Source organism: Dufourea novaeangliae, unplaced genomic scaffold, assembly GCF_001272555.1.
Source record: "Dufourea novaeangliae isolate 0120121106 unplaced genomic scaffold, ASM127255v1 scaffold89, whole genome shotgun sequence".
Taxonomy (NCBI): Eukaryota; Metazoa; Arthropoda; class Insecta; order Hymenoptera; family Halictidae; genus Dufourea; species Dufourea novaeangliae.
This window is the reverse complement of record NW_015373988.1, coordinates 4,120,598-4,143,849: the sequence shown is the minus strand read 5'-3', so window position 1 is coordinate 4,143,849 and position 23,252 is coordinate 4,120,598. Positions and strand designations below refer to the sequence as shown.

The 23,252-nt window shown below is 34.2% G+C and overlaps 3 protein-coding genes across 3 annotated transcripts; 2 read left to right on the top strand and 1 right to left on the bottom strand.

The window, feature by feature from the left end:
• The first annotated feature begins 1,551 nt into the window (after positions 1–1,551).
• Positions 1,552–11,903, top strand: LOC107187464 (transmembrane protease serine 9-like). The gene is made up of 13 exons (XM_015575568.1): positions 1,552–1,614; positions 2,216–2,309; positions 2,781–2,943; positions 3,426–3,640; positions 5,373–5,575; positions 6,325–6,493; positions 9,588–9,607; positions 9,649–9,730; positions 9,837–10,005; positions 10,364–10,569; positions 11,080–11,291; positions 11,478–11,535; positions 11,782–11,903. The coding sequence occupies exons 1-13, from the start codon at positions 1,552–1,554 to the stop codon at positions 11,901–11,903; spliced, it is 1,776 nt and encodes a 591-aa protein (XP_015431054.1).
• Positions 11,904–13,666: 1,763 nt separating this feature from the next.
• Positions 13,667–15,829, bottom strand: LOC107187463 (trans-Golgi network integral membrane protein 1-like). The gene is made up of 4 exons (XM_015575567.1): positions 14,674–15,829; positions 14,558–14,593; positions 13,977–14,137; positions 13,667–13,890 (listed from the first exon to the last, which is right to left on the bottom strand). Exons 1-4 carry the CDS (start codon positions 15,827–15,829, stop codon positions 13,741–13,743), a joined length of 1,503 nt encoding a protein of 500 aa, XP_015431053.1. The 3' UTR covers positions 13,667–13,740.
• A 3,903-nt stretch (positions 15,830–19,732) lies between these two features.
• LOC107187461 (Y+L amino acid transporter 2) lies at positions 19,733–22,963 on the top strand. The gene is made up of 11 exons (XM_015575566.1): positions 19,733–19,830; positions 20,080–20,253; positions 20,415–20,637; positions 20,749–20,864; positions 21,009–21,134; positions 21,247–21,391; positions 21,465–21,588; positions 21,657–21,857; positions 22,412–22,561; positions 22,628–22,805; positions 22,911–22,963. Exons 2-11 carry the CDS (start codon positions 20,085–20,087, stop codon positions 22,961–22,963), a joined length of 1,485 nt encoding a protein of 494 aa, XP_015431052.1. The 5' UTR covers positions 19,733–19,830; positions 20,080–20,084.
• Positions 22,964–23,252: the final 289 nt, after the last annotated feature.

Genomic DNA, 23,252 nt, shown 5'->3' with positions numbered 1-23,252 from the left:
TCGTATCATTTATTTCTAGACACAATTAAATCATAATTATACATGTCTATTATCTTCCAAGGTGTCACAATAAAATGTATAATAAAAATTTGTTGTCATGATAATATTTATCATTATTCCCCAATAACTTTCACAAATTATAATCAAACATAACAATAGGTAGATACATTGAAATTAATTCAATTATTGTTGTTAGCTATTATTCGTCGATACATCTAAAAATTTTTAGAATAGTATTAAATACACGTATACGTCTATTTTGTTAATGATTGAATTCTCATATAAAAGAGGAATTTTCCCGACAACAACGCGACGACGCGATGGAATTACGAAAACAACTTTTGCTTCACGAATCATAGACTTGCGAAAAGACGATTAAACGCATCGCAATTTCGCCAAAAGTGGAAAAACCAGACCTTAATCGATGTATCGTACGAAACGTCTCTTTCTATCTTGAACGGATGGAGCCTCATTAACGTGAGACGCTCGCGGTCAAACGGGACCAAATGACGCACCAGGTATATATACGTATAACAAGAACTCTGCATATAATAAGATACTTGTTATAGGTGGTCATAAACTTCGCCCGTGGAATCTGCATAATGTATACCGGAGAATGATTTTTGGGCGCGTCGAAGTGGGTTGGACGGCATCGATGCATCCAAAATGTCTTCCCCGAATACTTTCACCCGAACAATTACCGAACTTAAATTACAAACATAACATTTTTTAAAAATTACTAACAAACTTAACCAACATCGAATTATACAGGGTCGATGCTACAGAAAGTAAGAAAAAAATTACTAACAATAACAGTCCATATGATTTCAAGACGAGCATCTGACGATAATAAAAAAAAAACACTTCCTCCAAGGCCATTTTGAATGTCATTTCAAAGTCATCATTATCATCTGCTTTTTATATTGCGACCTTGCAGTCGACATCAAAACGAGTTCCACGACCTATAGCATCATGACCTTAAAATGACCTTCGATAAAAGCAACGAGTTTAAATTGGAACAATGTAAAAATAATAAAACAATTAACAAGAATAATATAGCTTACCTCAATTAACTAAATGTTCAAATAATTTAAATGTTCAATGTAAACAAGACACCCTGTATATCAAACGCCAGCAGAATGACGTCCCATGGGGGCAACGAAAAAAGAAACCAAAATAGTCGCGATGGAGGGACATCGTTCAAGATGCCACCGTGACCCTGATGACGGTCAAGAACAGAGTCATCCGTAATACGACCCTGAACGTGAACGTGAACTGGTCAGGTACTGTCCAGTCGCCGACCAGTCGGCTGGTGCCCTCCTTCTCTTCTGGAATAGCAATCACCTCTTCGACCTGAGTGGCCCTCAGTCGCCTTGGGACACTGGCGATAGTAACTTCCACCCAGGGACATGTCCGTAACTCGTCCCTGACAGTGCCCCGGCGCGGCGAATCCTATTTATCGAATAAAAATCTGCCGTTTGGTACGCGACGCGTGAAAGTTCACGCCGATAAATCCCGGGATATCTAGCCCTGATCTACAGGAAAAAAAAAATGAGGTTCTCGTGGTGCCTTGGATTAACGGTGGCTCTATTAATGGCCTTGGATCCCTGCCAGGTGAGACTATTTATAGACTAGATTATTCTATTCGTAAGACGAACAATAGAATACCACATAATTTGATGAAATGAAATACAGGCTCTTTGGTGGCTTCTTGAACTGCGATGACTTCATTTTCTGATCAAGCATTTGTTCTTTAAAAAATTAATACACTTAGTGTGTTATTGGATTTCGTTTTTAATTAAAATGGATTTTTTGTTTTGATGTATGGTTCTTTGTTGCTTGTATCCATCATTTTTCAACATTTATCGCTTATGTTTTACTTGTATTTAGGAATATTGTAAACGATAATACTTAATATTAAAAATTTTAGTATAGATTATCATAAATTTTATTTTAATTTGGGCCTAATAACGCCTTTAATAAAGAAGACGAATGTCTACCTTAATTTCAATTCGATATATCAATCTATAAATATCTGAATTTCCATAAAATTCCGCAGTTCAGTTATAATTTAACTTTGATGTCAGAATAATTATGGCTGCGTATCTAAACGATTATGCACGTGTGCTACAATGATGCTCGTAAAGATAGATCGAAATGTGCGTATTGTAGAGAATCTTAGGTCAAGGGAAATTAAATAAACGACTTTTTATAGGCGGGCACATTCGCTGAAAAGGTGAAAAACTTTTTCGGGATCTTTGGTAATAAGCCACCATCCGCCGTGGAAGCGCCTGGACCGTGTTACTGCAGTGAGTATAACTGTATTTTGTGCACATTACAGTTACACAATACACTCATTCATAAGGATGAATAACTGACCGTACAACAACATCGCGGTACTATTTCATATGAGTATTAAAGTTCCGACATTACAATAATAATGTTTCTCTTATTACTAATACTGTCCTTCTTAGCTCCATTGTCCTAATTAACATTTTCAATTTTCGAACAACGTTATAAGCTACTAAAATCATCTGAAAAACAGTTACAATGAATAAATTCGACACTTTCAAAAGCTCTAAAAAGCACATCGAATATTCTAACTCTAATTACAAGAATGCAAAACACATCGAGGTCCAAATGTTTTGAACAATCATAAAGAACGATAATTTGTTAAATAAGGCATTTCAACTAAGAAGGGCAGATTACATTTCCTCAACAGTACTTTTCTGATTAATAAAATCGAACTATTGATAGAATTGAATTATTCGAATAATTAGGCTGTGGATTGCGGAACGAGGAGAGCCGCATAGTTGGCGGTCAAACGACACGTGTGAATGAATTTCCATGGATGGCGAGGCTCTCCTACCTCAACAAATTCTACTGTGGCGGTGCTTTAATAAACGATCGGTATGTCCTGACTGCGGCCCATTGTGTCAAAGGGTAAGTTAATCCTAACAAAAAATCGTTCATTTAACCCTTTTACCTTAGAGCCGATATATTGACTTTGTGAGTTTTTCGTAAAATACCTTAACCCGATATATCAACTTTCCATTTTTAATATAATTTAAACACATATAATGGTACTTTATTTTTATAAAATAAGTTTATATAGTGGAACAAACATTTACTAAATGGGAATAATAAAATTTTTTTTAAACTGATAATATCTGATAAACCTTCTAAATTAACTAATTCCTTCATTTTCATATTTCATCTTCATTCATATTCATTTCATTGTTGTAACGTTTCAACCGTCGTTATAAAAATGTACCAGTCGTTTTGGCTGCTCCGATAGTTCCAGTGTTAAACGTGACGCTCGACAATAAAACCGAACCGCGCCAACAACGCATCTTCTTTAAAATCCCATTTTAAATTGCTAATCACAATCCTGTTCTCGAGGCGAGCATGGTCAGCTTTTCTAGTCCTGCTTTCAGGTTCATGTGGTTCATGATCAAGGTCACATTCGGTGAGCACGATAGGTGCATCGAGAAGGGGCCCGAAACCAGATACGTGGTCCGAGTATTGATGGGCGACTTCAGCTTCCTCAATTTCGACAACGATATCGCTTTGCTTCGACTTAACGAGAGGGTGCCCTTAAGCGACACCATCAGACCCATATGTCTGCCATCGGTCAAAGGTAAAACGTTTATTATATTTCCCATCTCACAAGGGGAATCGAGAAAGTGTATCCCGAGTTTTTTTGATCAACTTTTTTACGAAGAGTTGGGCAGGTCATCTGGAAAAATTTCTGAAAGTAATTACAGAACAGCTCTTCCTCGTTTTCGTGAAATTAATTAATATTGATCGAAAAGCTCAGGATACACTTCATAGGTTCCCTTCGTTAATGGACAAATCACAGAGTCCATGAACATTGGTGCTCAGCGATGGATTCCAGACTTGTCGAATAAGTTTAGCACTGTTCGGAAATTGGTAATCCGTTAACTGGATAACTTCTCGAACCTCAATGGTCACATATGCAGGGCCGGCCCAAGGAACGATGCAAGTGATACACAACATCAAGGCGCCCCGGTAATAAGCCCCCTTCCAAGATTATTATTTTAAATAAAATGTATGCTGTTTTAAAAATTTTTAAATGTCAACCAAATTTAATATGTATATTTTTATTATTTTTATTTCCCGAAAATTAGCTACTATTGTCTTTAAAATAATATAGGGGGGGCGCTATAAAAGAACATCGCAGCAGGGCGCCAACTACCCTAGAGCCGGCCCTGCACATATGCATACTTAAAAGCAAGTAAAAGTGCTTTTTTAGTGGAGAGTGGGGTAACTACGAACGCCTAAGCAAAAAAAAAACAAACAAAACGAAAGCTGAGTGAGAAACAAATTTATTTATTACTTCTAATCATACTTAAACTAATCATCTACAAACTACAATATCCAATTTTGGAAGAATTATAATAAAAATGAGAAAGTTAGTGCTTTCACTGGCATGTTGAACGTCGGTACTCCAATAATATTTTCAAATCTCCCAACAGTATATCGTTTCTAAACGGAGCTGTTTTGACGGGCATCACCTTGATCGTTAAAACATACAACGTAGAGAAGCCCGCGTACCACGCGTCCCTCCAAACAATCAAAACAAATCCGTCGTGAATTGACCCGTGTGATCCATTACCCCGATCGATTACACCATCGCCGGACACATAAATTAGTCGGCATACGGGTACCTTCGCCGAGTCGCAACCGCGCGATAACGGAAGATTGTTTTTTTTATTTCATTTTTCACATAAATCGGGGACTACGGTTTGCTCTACGCTCGAATCGGAGACTCGATAACCGGGAATCGCTAGGAAAACTGCGTAATTCGGCTGTCACATGTTAACGCGATGCGTTCCCGGTGCAAAAGTGGATCAAACCAACCCTCAATGGGACGAAATGAATAAATCTCTGAACCTGGTGTCAAATTTGCAAAACAAAAGTATTAAAAATATTTCTATTTTAAATATTAAAAATATTTCTGTCTTATAACGTGAAGTTATTTTTGCAAAAAATTATGTTTAAAGGAATATCCTTTACGAATAAAATGAAAAAAAAAATGTAAATCCGTATATAAACGACCAGGAATTTTACCGAGATATTTATTATTGAGTGCCATGGCATAAGCAGTGCCACAAAATGGAAAAATACTGTGGAATATAATTGTACAATGATAATAGTTCCTTGTCAATGTAGTCGAATTGTGTATAAACTTATATTTTCATTCCAATGTCCGATATTAGTATTGTGTCGACCCACTGTTGACTTGCCGACTGCGTGAGCGCGCGACAAACAATTTGTATTTTTCCGTTTTCGTTTGTAGCCCGTTCCCCGGTCATTTACACGTATATACGGGCCTCGTTAAATTGCAGATAACCTGTACATCGGCACCAGGGCAATCGCTTCGGGCTGGGGTACCTTGCACGAGGACGGGAAGCCTTCGTGCCTCTTGCAGGAAGTCGAGGTACCGGTTATGAGCCTTCAGGATTGCCGCAACACCAGCTACAGCCCCCGTATGATCTCCGATAACATGATGTGCGCAGGGTATCCAGAGGGAAAGAAGGATTCCTGTCAAGTAACCTTGTTTCATTTTTCTTCTTTGGTTAACCCTCGAATGGCTCCATTTCGGACATATTTACATATATCCCCTTTTTAAGGGTGGGGTAAAATAAGGTAATCGCGGTCACTTAAGCAATAATTGTAATCAAATCCAAATATAAGGTGAAATAGACATTGATTTGTAAATTGGTGAATTTCATCTACGAAAGGGGGAATTTGATTTACAAAATGTTGAATTTGATATGCAAAAAGGTGAATTCAGTTTGCAAAAGGGTGCATTTCAATTGTAAAGAGGTTGAATTTGGAGTGCAAATGAGTCAATTGCAAAAGAGAGAATTTGATTTGGAAAAGTATGTAGTAGATTTTCAAAGTCAATTTTCTTAGAAATAAAATCTCAAATAAAAGAATTTTGATCTATTTCCGACTTATGTTTTCACGTAAAATCACTGCCTGCCTGGTTACACCACCCACCTGACCACCCCCGATTTGCAATAAGTATGTGAGAATAAAAAAAAATGATAGATAATATAAAAAGAAGAGTCTTTTGATTTCTTATTTATATTGAATTTGTTGTGTATTTAGCGACAAACTGATAATTTAGTTTAGTTAATATATAAAATGTTTCATGAAAAATGCTGATGTAAGGTGAGGTACAGGTCTCATTTGTGATTGTTCGAATGTTGAACAATGTTATGTTGACGATTCCACTTGCAAAAAGCTGAAGAAGAAAAGTTCTTGTGTTTCAATGTCTCTCCTGAATTTCAGGGAGACAGCGGAGGACCTCTAATAGCTGAACGCGAGGACAAGAAATACGAGCTTATAGGTGTAGTGTCCTGGGGTAATGGATGTGCTCGGCCAGGATATCCTGGGGTTTACACGAGAGTCACGCGGTATATAGACTGGATCGTGTACAATTCACGAGAGGGATGTTTCTGTGAACAAAATTGAAGTCTACAGATGTATGTAGAACAGGCATTGCAATTCTGTTGAAACATTGAAGACGTCAGTCACCAACATCGGAGGAAAATTATTTAAAAACTCATTCTTATGACAAACGATTCAATAGTAATATCTGTGTCATTTCGAATATTATTCAAAGGCTCATGTTTCGATTCCGAGTGAATTCTACATTTTTCGAGACCTTTATAATTTCCGAAAGTTTCTATATTAAATCGAGACTGTCTCATTTTTACGAGTTTTTGTTAAAATCGTTAAATGACACTTTCGACTAATATTTGGTTGTGATTCATTGTAATTGAAACTTGTTCGCAAATATCGAAACCTCGTTACTTATTTCTAGCTAATACGACTAGCGACATACTTCGAAAATACTCAATTTATTCGTGTACCTTATTGTTGATATTACTTAATTCTTCCGGTAGATGAAACAATATTATTAGCTTACTACGAACACCTACGAAACACCAGGCACACGCGTTAAATTATGTAATTTGCTCAACATGAAGTAAGATATTGTATGCTCTGAAGATCGAAATATTTCTTTAGATAAATAGACAATAAAAACTTTTATAACATACACTACGTTAGACTATTTACAGCTTTCCAACCGTTTTACTGAATTGTTCGAAAAACGGGGACAAGTTGCGAAGAGAAGTGAAAAATAAAAGTAAAATGCAAATTAGAAACTGTAGGCCACAGTCAAATCCTTAACCTGTTAACCGAGTGGTTCTTCGATCATGACCGTCTAAGTAGGCCCAATTCAAAGTTGATAAAAGTGGTCTGACGCGATTTCTTCTCGGATAAACATGGATACGATCTAATTCATACAAATGTTGGAATAAAAGTAAACGTTGTTACACGTTGATGCATGAAATTAAAAAATTAAAAATGTACATGGTCTAACAGAAGCTACCCTGGTCAACAGGTAAAGACGTCACGAACGTCTCCTACTAACCCAATACAGGTAACATATCCATTGATATACATACCTAGAATCGCCTAACAGTACCGTTGAACCGGTCCTCCTTGTTACTTGAAATTCAAATGAAAAAAAAAAGATAAAAGAGAAACGGAACCTGGCCGAAAACATTCTCGATTCGGCGTCCTCGAGACGAAGATCGGAACTTGTTAGTGGGAATCGCTGAACAGCCAAGAAGAAGCCTTGAGGTCTGTCGGATGCGGGCTAGAACAGTCCCGCTATACAAACCAGTTGTTTAACCGAGACCAGTACCGTTTCAACAGCCGAGAGAAAAGCCATGAAGCTGGTGGACTTCGTTAAGTATCTCCTTTGCTGCGTTCTGCTGATATCTGGATCGGTTCGCTGCGACCACCTCATCTCTACGGTAAGCCTCACCCTTTTCTTCGTTTGTTGCATCGACATTCATCGCTGTCCTCTGTATCAATTTCACGCGAAACATACAGCGATAGCCAGACGAAACTGTTTCTGCGTGAAGACAACAATAGACTTGCTTTTTAATAAGAGAACGGTATAATTTAAATTTTTTCCGCCACTGAAAACAAATGAAAACTGACGAATACATTTTTGACTTTCTTGAAATATTCAGTTTGGGGGAAAACAGTGAAATACTCGGTGGTATTCTGAATATTACAATTCAATAGGCTACTTTAGACAGTAACTGAACTTAGTTTAATTTGAAGGTATACGGCAAAAAGTTTCTTATAGAAAGAAGATAGAGATTTGCTTGTTAACCCTTTAACACTCAGTGTTGTACCGGTGGTATACTCATTTTAAAAGTGCGTCAAATTCTGTCATCAGTTAATATTTAACATTTATCAGCAAGGATCCATAGTTTCACCGATGTAACGTTGATCTTCACGTTTTCAGTTGAGTCATTCAAGTATGCCTTATAAAAATAAATAAAAAACGAAGAAAGCAAAAATATAATCGGTTTGTTTAATACTTAATTAATAGTCTCATAATTTATGTTAAACTCCCACACAATTTGTGGAGCTCAATATGTGGCAAATAAGTAAACGTTTATTTGATAACTAAATAACAACGTTTATTTAACAAAAACAATTCAAAACAACAAATTCTCTATACGGTGAAGAACGGCTCAATCAAACTCGCGCACACTATTTGACTTTCTAAATTGCTTTTTCAATGCTTTCTTTTTCCCAATCTTTGACAAAGTCAAAACCGAGCAGGCCCCGAACGATCCCTCCAACCACACATTCTACATTCCAAGACTTCGGGTGGGAATATGACAAGGCTAATGGCAATCCAGGGCGGTTTCCCTAACGTACCCTCGCGAGCAAACTCGGCTTCCGCTAGGGGAAAAAGTGACGTAGAAGAAAAGTCTCCAACCACTTACAAGGAAAGACACGGAAATGTCTCCCTCCGATTCTGATGAAACTTCGTATGTCTGTTAAGCAGTCAAAAGTAAGGGATACGTATTTTTTTTTATCGGCTGAGACGCGACTTTAAGGGGTGAAATCACCCCTCGAAGTTCCGTTCCGAAATTTTTTTGTTATAAACAAATTATAGTTTGGACAATTTCTTAGCACAATATTATTCTACATAAAAAAACCGCAAACCACGTCCATTAGAAGTTTTCATGTATCTCCACTGATTTTCAAGATAGTATAACTTCGGGTCGAAACTTCGATGGGTGGTTTCATCCCTTAAAGTCGCGTCTCAGCCGATAAAAAAAAATACGTATCCGTTATTTTTGACTGCTTAACAGACATACAAAGTTTCATCAAAACTGGAGGGGGACACTTCTATGCCCTCCCTTGTTATTAAATTTATTTCAAGTACTGAAATAAATGTCAAACCGAATGTTAACTTGAAAGCCCCTAAAGCCATCGCGTAGACCCACGACGCGTCGATTGCCTTTAAGATTGCGCACGGCTGAGACACATTTCAAATATCCTTGATTGATAATTTCCAGCCATACCCCAATCCCTTAAAAAAAAACCGAATGCACTGTAAACCCAGGCACGTGACTCTAACAATTTTCAAATAACAATTTAAGGGTCTGAGCGTTAAAGGGTTAAACAGACAGATTTGAGTGATAAAGTATATAATATATCGTTTAATCTAGACTTTCTTTTAGAATTCACTGTACGTATCATTTCTTTCATGTTATTCCTTGTTTTAACCAGAATATTCGGGATGATGGAACAAGAGAAACACGAGGCGTCTTGGACTTTCTGCTCGGCAGGTTCAAAGCTTGCGGCAACTGCGGTAAGCAATCATTCGATGGTCGCAAACGTTTCTGTTTGATTATTCGTGTGTGTTGAAACGATTTCAGCTTTGTCAAGTTTTGTTTTTCGATGCATTAATTTCGTAGTGTGCGGACGTCCAAATCGATCCGGCGAGACGCGACTCCTCGGCGGGGAATACACAATGGCGCACGAGTTTCCGTGGTTGGCGAACGTTCACGTGAAATCACAGTTGTCATTCAGCGGTGTATTGATCAACGATCGTTACGTTCTAACCGCAGCTAGTCAACTCGTTAGGTTCGTATTCCGTTCTGGTTCAGAGAATGATCACGTTGAAAATGAAAAAGAACTTTCTGAATCATTTTCACACTCGACCATAGGCTCTTTCGCTCCTAAATTCTTTGTTTGACTTTACTTCAAATGTAAAAATTCGCTGATTCAATCAAACAGAATACAAGCCTTAAAAATAGAATTTATTAAACGGAATATTATTGACACTTTTTTACGGATTAAAAAAGAGCACGATGGGTTTTTTTTTTTTTAAAGTTGAACGAATATTGTTACCGCAGAAAACTTACTTAACGATGAACACTTGGAAATGATCGAATGTTTCTTATGATTTTAGTTTAATGAATATATGTATATATTTTAATAGTGTAACCGCGCCAGAAGTAAAAGTATCGCTTGGGGAATACGACAAATGCAGTTTGGACGTATCATCGGCGACGATCAGTGTGGAATCTGTATTCCTATATCCGGAATACAATCCGGGTTCCCGCGCTCACGATTTGGCGTTGATAAAATTAAGTCAACCAATTAAATTCGAGAGAAGAATATCGCCAATCTGTCTGCCGAATCCAGGTATTATTCAATTCGGTTCAGATAACGTAATACACAATTACTGTTTTGAACGTTCTGTCTCTATCAATTGCTTGCAAGTGATATAGAACACAACTAACTTGAAGTTAAATTCCATATGAAAAGAAGTATTTGTTAATCATGCGATAACATGCATAAATTTTCAAGAATTCTTCTGTATAACTAGAAATTATAACCCTTAATTTTATGTTTGCAGCTATTTGACGTACATTTATAAAGAAAAATCTTCAACGAATTTTTCGTTTAATTTTTAGTTTAAACCTTTAAACTTGATTTAACCATAGTTATAAACTAAATGTTTCGTACCCTAGATAGCTTGAGAAACATTAAAGTTCATGAATGTTCCCTGAAAATGGCTGACAGAATATTAAAGATGGAAAATTCAAAACATGTGAATCAATTGTAGAGATAATTACTATATGAACATTTAATGTGTTATCTGAAGAAATTCTTAAACGCCACGGTTTATTCAGTTACATTTTTAACTATCAGGTTCGACTTACCTCGGACAAGTCGGTACATTGGTTGGATGGACGGTGAGCAAAACGGAAGAAAGGGACAGCAATCAGACTTGTCGACCGCGAAAATTAGGACTTCCGATTTTGGGTTACAACGAATGCATCAAATCCGGTCTAAATCCTATGAATTTTCACAATGACTCCGGCTGTGCCGGTGTTTTAGGCGGAACTTCTATCGTGTGTGAGGTATATTAATTTATTATTGATATATTTGTAATTTAACATTTTAGAAAATTATCAGTAACACTTAAAAGATTTAGAAGTTTCTAATCATAATTTTCAGAAGACACGTATTTTCATTGACGTATTATTTACTTATAGACATTCTGCGTATAATATTAGATTTACATAAAATGCAAATATATTTTTCAGAACGACGTAGGTTCCTCTGTGCAGTATCGTTCATATGCGGGCGTTTATGATCTTGTTGGTATGTATATCATCGTACATATTACTTCATAATCATGTTTCGTGTAAAATGACTGTCCGATGAAATTGTGCATTTTTTTCTTTATATAACGAATTTGTTCTTACATTGTCCATTCGCCAGTACCTATATAACTACGCAACTTCAGAAGTAGTTTTTGAAAATTTATAAAGTATCACATACTAAATTTAATTTATTTTAAAGTGAAACAATTTTTTATTTACAAGGTGATTTATATTTTTTTAACAGGCATAATTTCGGACGTAAACAAATGCAGCAACATTTCTGCAGTTTCGATTTTCACCAGAGTGGGCCCGCATTTAAATTGGATATTACAACAAACCAAAGATGCGTGTTACTGTGCTAAATAAGATCGAATGAAATTACACATTACAAACTTATTTATTTGTATATAGGATGTTACACAATTATAGTTTGAAAGTGCACTGTACAAACGGAATTTATAAACCATATAAGATTTTAATAAAAACACATCGGTAATAATCCATTAAAAATATTACTTTTTCAACATTTAGTATGAAAATATAATTGAAACTAATCTATTAAAATATTTCCATAATGTTCTAGCTTGAATTACTTTACAATTATCACTCTATAGTCGTTATATTGAAGAGAAATAGAGTCACTTTCAGCTGATCACAAAAAACCACTCCTACTCTGAATCACTTTGATTTACAGGTATATTTAAAATATTTATGAGGACATATCTATTCTTTTGTGTAAATTATATTATTTACTTAATACACATAATTCTGAAACAGCCTACATGAATACATATTTCAAGTCTCAATATAATGCATTGACTTCGATTAAATAATGAATTTATTAAAAGAAGAAGGAATGAAAAATGTTTTATCGTGCATAACAGTCGTGTATAGAAATGAAACACAGACATTTTGTTATATGAAATTTATTAAATATTTTTTGCCAGAACTTTCAACATTTTTATGGCATAACCGTGTACAAGTGGACGGCATTTTCATCTGATAAATTAATTCGGTACAATTTCGAACAGACCTGTTATAACTAAATTGAATCAGGATTTTAATATAAATACATACACACGCGTACGAATATCTGATTCATTGTGCACTGAAGTTATCACTTAAATCTAGAATACACAAATGGATATCTGCTTACACTTAACATCGATGTCAATGTTACATGAATTAAATTTTGAATAACAGTTGTCATACGGAAATTTCAGTCTGAAATGCAACAAAAAAAGAAACCAAGATTACAGCTGTAACTACTTACTACATTAATGTACACTTCACCCAAGGAACTGCCCGCAATAGTAGACTACATAGCTTGTTTCACATTTATGTACTTTATCAATACCACAAACACGTTCTCCGAAATCGAATTTTTAATCATTTTGCAACAAAAACTTAAGAAACAGTAATAATACATTATAGGAATGTTACCCAAGGCTGTTATGTATCTATTTAGTAAAAATGATAATGTAAAGCTTATCAACATTACTTTACTCTAAAGCTATGTTTATGTACACGCGCATTCTTTTCGTTGGGGAATTTAAGAAACAGGATTTTTTTGTGCATGATTTGAAGTGACGAAAAAAATGAACATAATACACATGCACGTGAATAGTGATTCATAAAGTAAAACCTCACTTTTACTGATAAAATATGAAGAATGTGGTACTAATTAAGTACAGGAAACAATGAATTTTTAAGTTTTTCTAGCTATATTTTTATTCTTGTGATAATATCGTGAAAAAATAAATATTATATGATACTATTAACTAGCTGAAATCAACTTTAACACCACCTTTTAGCAAAGAAGAAATATGTCTATACAACAAGGCATTTGACAAGATGATAGACAGTGTACTGATAAATTTCCAAGTAATACGTCAATGAAAAACTAACTAAAACAATGGAATTGTTGCTATCAGAAATTCATTCTGAAATAATTAAATCTGATAAGAAATTGAAAAATAGTAAAACATCATATCGTACTAATATACAATATAATCACATATTATTATATTATTTACCGATAATAGATTCTAAGATAGTAAACAATTACTGGAATACAAAAAAAAAATAATTAATTTGTTAAAAATAAACTCATATACTGATGGAAATATACTTGAATACAAAATATGTTGCACATGGGGTGCTATTATACAATTATTTTGAAATATCAAATAGATTACATGTATTAATATATGACATGGGTAACATTTGCATTACACTGTGACGTAACTGCTTCTTCTAATGTACAATCTAGTTTACGATAATTGGCTGTACTAGGACGCCGTCTACTACGGCTGTTTCGTGATCTTCGACCTTCCAATACAATAGCTAATATCTGAAATATCAACATACATAATTATCAGCAATGCATATCAGCGATGCATATCAACAATCTTGCTCGTTTAAAAAATGTTCACTTACCTTTTGCTTATTGTAGTAACCAATGTATGCGGCTATGGAGATCAAGGAAACTATAGTAAAATATGTAAAAAAGTGGGATTCTTCGTCAGATCTCAGGCTGTGATAAGGCGGTATGATATCCCTTTGTTCTGACGGTTCTGGCATATTTTGGTTTTGATCATCTATTGTGAGAAAATGTTACAGAAAGAAATGTGATGTTGGCAAAGATTAAAGTAAACATGTTTCAGAAAACACTGGAATCTCTATTACCGAAACTAATAGAAAGACATAAATGTTAGATTCAAACATTTTTAAGCAATAGAGCACTCACTTCTTTAACACTAATCACTCTGTATTTTAAATAATAGAAGATTTAATTAAGATACTTGTAATATATGTACATATAACCTTCCAAATAGCATCCTTCAATTTCGCTTCCTTTTCCAATATTACATATTTGGTTTAACATCAGCTTTATATGGAAATAAGTGCAGTGACACTTTTATGTTAATCAGTAGAGTTTCCAGAATTTTTAAATAATAGAATATACAATAACAGAAATTCATATAATAAAGATTTGGTTATATTGCATAATACAATACCTGTATCAGTGGGTGGTTCAGGACCATCATTTGGATCTAAAAACAAAGCAATTTATGTATATAGAGTTTATATTATATGTAAAAGGAAAGAATTCAAAATAATTGTAACTTATTACCATCCTCCAAATGGCTCCAGTCTTCCTGATTAGCAGAATTGTCATGACTTTGAGTGTTTTTTGATATTGTATCTGTTTTGACTTCACCATTTATAGCTTTCCCATTTTCAAGAACATCATTATCGGCAATATTCTCATCAAGTTTTTTAAGTTCTTCCTGTGACTTCTTAGGATGATCTGGTTTAATACCCGTATTTTGCTGATCCAATTTAGGGTCAGTAGCATCATTTACATTATTCTTCTCATTACCACTCACAGCATTTAAATTGTTTATGGTAGAAGATTTAATCTTAACACTAGACGATCCCAGTGGCTTGTCTAATGTATTAGGTACTGCTGCTATGTGTGTATTTTCCGGTTTAAGTTTCTGAATATCAGGTACTTTAGGTTCTAAAACGTTTTCATTCTCCCTGTTATTATTCTCTGTTGTTCCAATTTTATGAACATTATTTGACTTGGTTGTAGGAACCAGCTTTGCTTTTGATGAACTTTTTAACTCTGTACTGCTCGTTACCAAATTTGATTTATTAAGTGTCTTTTCTTTTTCTACAGCATCTTTTGTCTTATGGACTATATCAATCTTCTTGGCGTTATCATCATCAATACTTTTACTCCAAGCTAATATTCCACAGAATGGATTAAATTTCTTTCTCATGTTGAAACATAAACGATAGCATGTAATCAAATTATTTAAATGATCTATGGTAGACAATATTGGTTTTAATTTCTCACTTGAAAATGTAAGACCTTTTATTTTGTCACAGAAAACAGTACCATTAACATCTTCCTTCGTAGGGAAAAATTCCTCAATATATGAATAAAATGCCTCTTTATCACTAAACTTATCCTGAAGCGACTTATTCACTTGACTAGTAGCAAAGACTTTATACAATGTGTCATAAAAAGCGAGACACAAATATATATTCTTGTCTTCATAATCCATTATGTCATTTCCTTTTGGATATGTTTGATTAGCGCAGACACTTGTAATGTTGTTGTTGTATAAAGATATTGGAACGTTGTGTAATTTGGGGTCACTCTTCATAACATCTATGATAGTCTGCTGAGGCGGTGAAGTACTTGAAACTTTCGCAAAATAAAGAAGAAAAGCGAAGGTGGCGAGCCCGTAGAATGAACGAGCTGTGCATTTTCCCATTATTTTTCCTATTTATTAACCCAACTTTTTCTAGGAACAGGTGATCAGATGTCAAGACAATAGCTTTATCGTTCTTTATACATGATGATCTTTGTCCTATTGACTTCTAGTTACGAATTTCCGCAAAGAAATTTAAGACTACGCGTTTCGCGATTCTTTGTATCTTTCTTACTGTAATCGCAATATCAGAAATTTTGTTTTACATTTATGTAATTATACAGGACATAACCTTCCACGACTATGTTCGACGAAAATCCATTCATTCACTTGTCACAGAGGTTGATAAACACGCCATCTTTTTTGTTCACTGAACATTTATGTGTACTTGTAACATTACCGCTTTAGGTCCCTCAGATAATGTGGTTTTAACAATACAGTAGAAGCTCGTTTATTATAGTTCCATGTTGTTTTTGGGGCTCTAGAGGGCTAAATTTACAGGAATATTGGTTACAATCATCCGCGCCCTCACCGCACATAATGCAATATTCCTGGAAATTTAGCCCTCTACACTACTGAAGAATAGTTGGCGCGGAATATTAGTACAGACGAGATATAAAAATAAACCTACATGCAATGTATGTATGTAATTTTCTGTCCCATGCCTCGAGGGCGTCAGAAGCCCCTTACCATTTTAGTGTCAATACCCGACGTTACCGATAAAGCATGAATTCTGAATATCATTGGCACAAATGAAGTGTTATATATTCCATTCATATTGCATATATTTATATGATTTCACGGGAATAAAAATATCCGACTACAAAACAATTTATTCTAAATGCATCGTTAATGGACATTTTATTAATGTTACTTTTTACATGTTCTTGTTTTATTCGTTTTTATATCTTGCCTTAAATTTGTATATTTGTAACAGATAAATTCAGAATAGATGTAGCTTCATAAATAGTCTATCGAATCTACCTTTTGGTCGGTGGCTTACAATTTGTAAGCCAAATTTTTTTGAATGCCTTACCGTAAGAGCCATCTCGCAGCTTCCGGGAATCGGGTGACGTCACGGCGTGCGAGCGAGAGCGGTAGAGCGAGCCGCGGTATCGGTGCTCTCCGTCGGTGTTGACGGGTGCCGAGGAATTTCGGTGGTCTATGGGAGGGAGGTGTGCGAGCGAGAGAGTACGGTAGAGCGTGCCGAGTATCGGTGCTCTCCGTCGATCCAACGCGCTAGTGAGTTGCGTCACCCAGTTTATTGACTTAGCCGTGTACGCCGTGTACCAAGGTCGTACCATCCCGTGCAGGACTGTGCTTGCTTCCTCACTTTCTCGTGAACCGTCGCGGAGGGTGGTCGCGTGTCTCATACTCGTCCTTTCTCTTGTTACTAACCCATTGTTTGTTGCAGGCATTCGACAACCATCAATTTATTTACTGTGCATATTGTTGTGTCCCCTCTCTTGTTACTAATCCCTTATATGTTACAGATGTTCGAGAACCATTGGCTTCGATATTTATCTTCTTATGTACTGTGATTCATTTAATGTGATTTATTTACTGTGCATATTATTTATTTATTTACTGTGCATGTTACTAATCTATATACTGTGCATATTGTTGTGTCCCCTCTCTTGTTACTAATTCCTTGTATGTTACAGATGTTCGAGAACCATTGGCTTCGATATTTATTTTCTTATTTACTGTGATTTATTTACTGTGCATATTATGTATTCTATGTGTATTGTATAATGAAAAATATTTTTCCAAACAGTTATTCCATCGAAAGAAGACATCGATCAACGTCTACATCTTCAAAGCGTGCGTCTACCACTGCGTTAAGTTACTGTAAGTTAAACTTAAATCATAATTCGATATTCATTGTTATATTCATATTCATCATCACATCGTTTATTATTAATTTTAGTCTATCTATTAATAGACTTAAATTGTGATCAGCCATTGTGCATACCAAGTTATTATTAATTCATTTTGCTCGTTGATTTCTCTACACAGACTTGGGGTATGGGCAGTGGGTCTGTACCTATTATGGTACGGGCAGTGGGCCTGTGCACTAAGACTGTTTGCCGATCCCTCTGGTTTCTATTGAGAAGCCAGATATCGGACGTGTTTAGTCTTTGCCTGGTAAGTAGGATTTGGAGTAAAGGCTCGTGCGCGCCTGGGTACAACGTACCCGCCTACGGAGTAGACGGGAGTCTGCTCCGTAAAAGGACTCTGTTTTACAGGGGATCTCGCTTGCACTACCATACTTGGTCATGACCTGTGCTCGGGTCTGGTACGTAGGTGACCAGCCCAAAGGGCCTGGAAAGTGAGAGATGGATTCGGGTTTGCGAGGTTGCGCCCGTCTTTCCTATTTTCTTAAACCAGGTTCTGGCAACACTTTGATCGCGATACTTGTTCATACTGTAGTTTAACGTGGTTCATCGTAGAATTAATTTTTGGCTTGGTATATTAGGTGCGTAAACGAAATGATCGATGGAACTTTTTCCATTCCGTCTATCTCTTTCGTTTGAGTATTAGCGACTACATTGCGTTAAATTTGTTATTTCGTATTACTAGCATTAATTCGTATTAATTAGAATATTAAGATAATATTAGTTCTAAGCTGAAGAACGAAGACAACCGACGAGGGAACTTAGTTTTTTATAGGTTTAGGCTCAAGAAAGAAGTCATCCGCCGAGGGATTTTAGTATCGGTAGTATTATATAGTTAAGATTTAAGTAATTTATAAGGTTTATTGTGAAAGGTGGGTAGATGTAGAACTTGTGATTCCATCTACTTGCCTTGGGCCTCCACTCGCAGCAACCTCCTCGTGGTGAGGCCTGGGCAATCGGTATTGTCATCGGTAAAGTACTGTAAACTGAAGACAATATCGAGCTAATGGCTGCGAACTTCGAATCTATCTCATAAAACCACGTTCTATATTACATCGAACTAGGATTATTTTAGAAATCGATATGAGATTCAAAGTGTAAAAATGTCTAGTACTTTGAATGTTTTAGAAAATTATTCGAGATAAAGATGTATGGAACTACTGAAAATTACTTTAGATTCCTTTTCCTTATTCTGTAAATTCTTTGATTGGAACATGAATGCTGCTGGGAGTACGAACATTTTCACAGGACAATGATATAAATGGAACATTAAAACTTTTTCAAAATGTTCCATAATGTCAATAATATTGATTTCCCCGCAACATCCATAATTATTACAAATGTCAATGTAACGAAATATCTTTTATGTGATGTTTATGGTGTAATAAAAATCTGTGTTTCGATTACGTTTTTGATACTTATTACTCACTTATATGTAATAATATAGAATAAAAATATACTGTTAGTCCGATATTTGAAATTATACATGCGTTCGTTGTCACTGTTAAATTGTTGTATTAACAATGAAAAAATAATGTATCTCAAGTAAATTTACATAATAATATTAGCGTGTTTATAATAGCAATATTAATCGTTATTACTTTCTTATACTCGAAAAAAAATAGAAATAGAACTTTTTATTTATTTGAAACATCCTTCCTGTATAAATTCTTTAACAAAAATAAATTTCTATTTATTATATGTCTCTACTTAGTTCTGAATATTCTAAAGTTAAATAATTCAAACTTCTTCGTCTACAATTGCAAACTGGCTCTGAAATCGTCTCACGCACGTGTGTTTCTCACATGTATAACCTAAATTTATTCTTTGTTCAAGCAGAAGTTTTTTGAATAGAATTTTGTAGGTGAAGAAGAAAGTAAATTATTTAATTTGTTTCCATTTTTACGAAATTGTGTGTAAGTACATTTCAGTGAAGTCTATGTTTATTGCACATGCCGGAAAAAACTATTAGTTAACATTAAGAAGTAAATTTTATTTTTAGATAATGTCCTACATTCAAGAAAGAATTCAAACAATCGACGTTCATAGATAATACTTTTACGTGAATATTTTTGTATTTATGTTAATTTATGAATCTACCTCTTAGACTAAAAGAAAAGGAACAGTCAGTATTATAATTTCACTTGAAAATTTGCCTTCCATAAGGTATGTGAATATAGTCTTTCAAAAATTTGTTGTAATAATCAATTAAATAATCTAAATAATATATTATGTATACATATATATGTATATACATACATCTAATCATTTCACTGTATTATTTCCTTGTGCAACAGTATTAAACATGTTTTATGAACATGTAAATTTTCATTCAAAATTATTCATAATCTAATACATATAAGGTATAATATACATTATAATTAAAATGATATGCTTACTGTTTATTTTGTATAGATAAAATGGTTACCCAAATATTTGATGAATTGCCTAAAAAGGATCAATTAATCAATTCAGATAATGATTCACAAAGTCAAGAACAAACACGCAATGTTGGAAAAGTACAAATGAAAAAGCAACTTGGTCTTCTGGAAGGTGTAGCAATTATTTTAGGAATTATATGTGGCTCAGGTAAACGTTCTTTAGAAGCTTTAATTTTAGCATTTAGATTAACAGAATGAAATATATAAGGCATAATAACTATATTACGCTCTTAATGTTCATGTGCAATTACTAACTTTGTACTATACGCTAGAAATGGCTATAACAATAAAATTATTTTGCTTGTTTAGGTATATTTATTTCTCCGAAAGGTGTAATTACAGAAGTAGGAAGTATTGGAGTATCTTTGATTATTTGGGTTTTATGTGGGTTACTTTCTATGATCGGGGCATTATGCTATGCTGAATTGGGCACTTGTATACCCCGTAGTGGTGGTGATTATGTTTATATCTATGAATCTTTTGGCTCATTACCTTCTTTCTTGTACTTATGGGCTGCTAATTTAATTGTTGTGTAAGTTAAATTCTTTCAAAAAACAAAAAAGAATTAAAACAATGTATATAGCTGCAAGTAAGCAGAATTCAATGCTACTATTAAAGTCATTATGATATTACTTATTTGCAGACCAACTACCAATGCTATTATGGCATTAACTTTTGCACAATATGTTTTACAACCATTCTTTCCAAATTGTGCTATTCCAGATGATGGTGTACGATTAATAGCAGCAGTCACTATTTGTAAGATATCTTTATTAGAAGTAAAATGTTACATCAAATCAGTTAAGAACAATGTTTTGTTTCATTCAGTAACACATTTTATTCCGCAATACTTTTCTCAAGTGTTATGTGTAAACTTGTTACATAATTTAATTTCTTTAACAGGTTTACTAACATTTGCAAATTGTTATGATGTTAAAGAAACATCTAAAATGCAAAATGTATTCATGTTTACTAAAGTTGGAGCACTACTAATTATAATTATTGCTGGACTAATTTGGGTACTAGTAGGTAAGCAATATTTTCACAAGTGGAAACAACATTAATAACAATGTGGAGAGTAGTATCCTAGAACGTTTAATCATTTATGGAGATCGTTTTAAAAAATGATATACATTTATAGGTCATACTGAAAACTTTGAAAATTCCTTTGAAAATACTATTACGAAACCTGGTAAAATTGCAGTGGCCTTCTATTCCGGTATATTTTCATATTCTGGATGGAATTACTTGAACTTTATGACGGAAGAATTAAAAGACCCTTACGTGTATGTAATGCAAATGAATATACTGTGTTAACCAGTGTATTTTTAAATATTCAACAAATATTTAATTTCGCAGAAATTTACCACGAGCTATCTACATATCACTACCTTTAGTTACTTTCATATATGTATTGGCAAATGTAGCATATTTATCAGTTTTAACACCAACTGCTATGATTGCTTCTCATGCAATAGCTGTGGTTAGTGAATTTATTTTATCTTTCGTATGTAAATAATAAAAAAAAATTAATAAATATATTTTTGTTAGACTTTCGGAGACCAGCTGCTTGGGGCAATGGCATGGATAATACCCGTAATGGTAGCTGTATCTGCATTTGGAGGATTGAGTGTTCACATTATGACATCGTCACGATTATGTTTTGTTGGTGCTAGAAATGGTCATCTTCCTTCAATGTTAGGCCATATTAATGTTTCAAGGCTTACACCTACGCCTGCCTTAATCTTTCTAGTAAGTATACAAAGTGCACATACAATACATCCAGCTTAAGTTGTATACATGCTACGATTTCTTTAACTATTGAAAATATGAAAAAATGTTTCATATGAAAGTTGTTTGATTTTATGGAGTAAACTTAATAAAGTATTTGCATTTCTTAATTGTTATTTACAGAGATTTTAATAACAATATAATTTTTTTAATGAAACGAAATATTTGTACTATTGCCACGGTATTAACCCTCTAAATAAGTCCCACTGAGACCCCTACGTGTTATAAAATTATTATTTAAACAAAACTTTTAAATATGCAATTATTCCATTTTAAAACATTGCATTGTTATTAAAATCTCTGTAAATAACAATTAAAAAAAAAATGCAAATATTCTATTAAGTTTACTCCATGAAATTAAACAACTTTCATATGAAACATTTTTTCGCATTTTCAATAGTTAGAGAAATTATAGTGTGTATACACTTAAACCAGACATATTGTACACCTGATTATATGGTATAAATTTCTGAATGAATATCATTGAATTGAAACAAGTCCTCCTTTATTTTCAGTGCATTTTATCTTTAATAATGTTGTGCACAAGTGATATTTTTGTATTAATCACGTACTGCAGTATAGTTGAGTCATTTTTCATTATGTTATCGGTAGCGGGTGTTCTATGGCTTCGTTACAAGCAACCTAACATGAAACGACCAATTAAGGTACACCACTTAATAAATAGTAGGTATAAGCTCAGAAATATATGTCTCAACTCATGTACTTTACAGATGCCTTTATGGATTCCTATCACATTTGTGGCTATATGTGCGTTTTTAGTGATTGTTCCTTGTTATGAAAGGCCATACGAAGTTGGCGTAGGTACTCTGATCACTTTGTCTGGTATTCCAGCTTTCTTTTTTGGTATCGAATGGAAAAGCAAACCAGTGTGGTTTCAAAAAACTAATTGTATGTAATACCTTTCCATGACTAAATTTAATATACTAATGTAATAGTTAGTTTTAATTACGCATTGTTTCCAATTTAATAATTTATAAAATATTCTATTTTTAGCTAAAATCACGTACATTGTACAAAAGTTATTTATGTCTGCTACTGAGGAATGAGAGTTTTGACTTACAGTGTTAAAGACTTAAATACAAGTCAAACTTTGTACAACTTGGATCTGCTTTATTATTCCAATGCTAACTGTGTATACATAATAGTAACCTTCGTGTTACTAACAATTACCACATGACTGTGTTCTTCATATACAAAGTTCGTAATATATACTCTAAAAAATATTGCTCTCTTAGCATAGAAAAGTGATTTATCGTTTCCTATTGTACTTTATTTTTTAGTGTGATTATGTTGGTATTCTAATGATCATGTGTATTTATTTCATAATGAAATCAT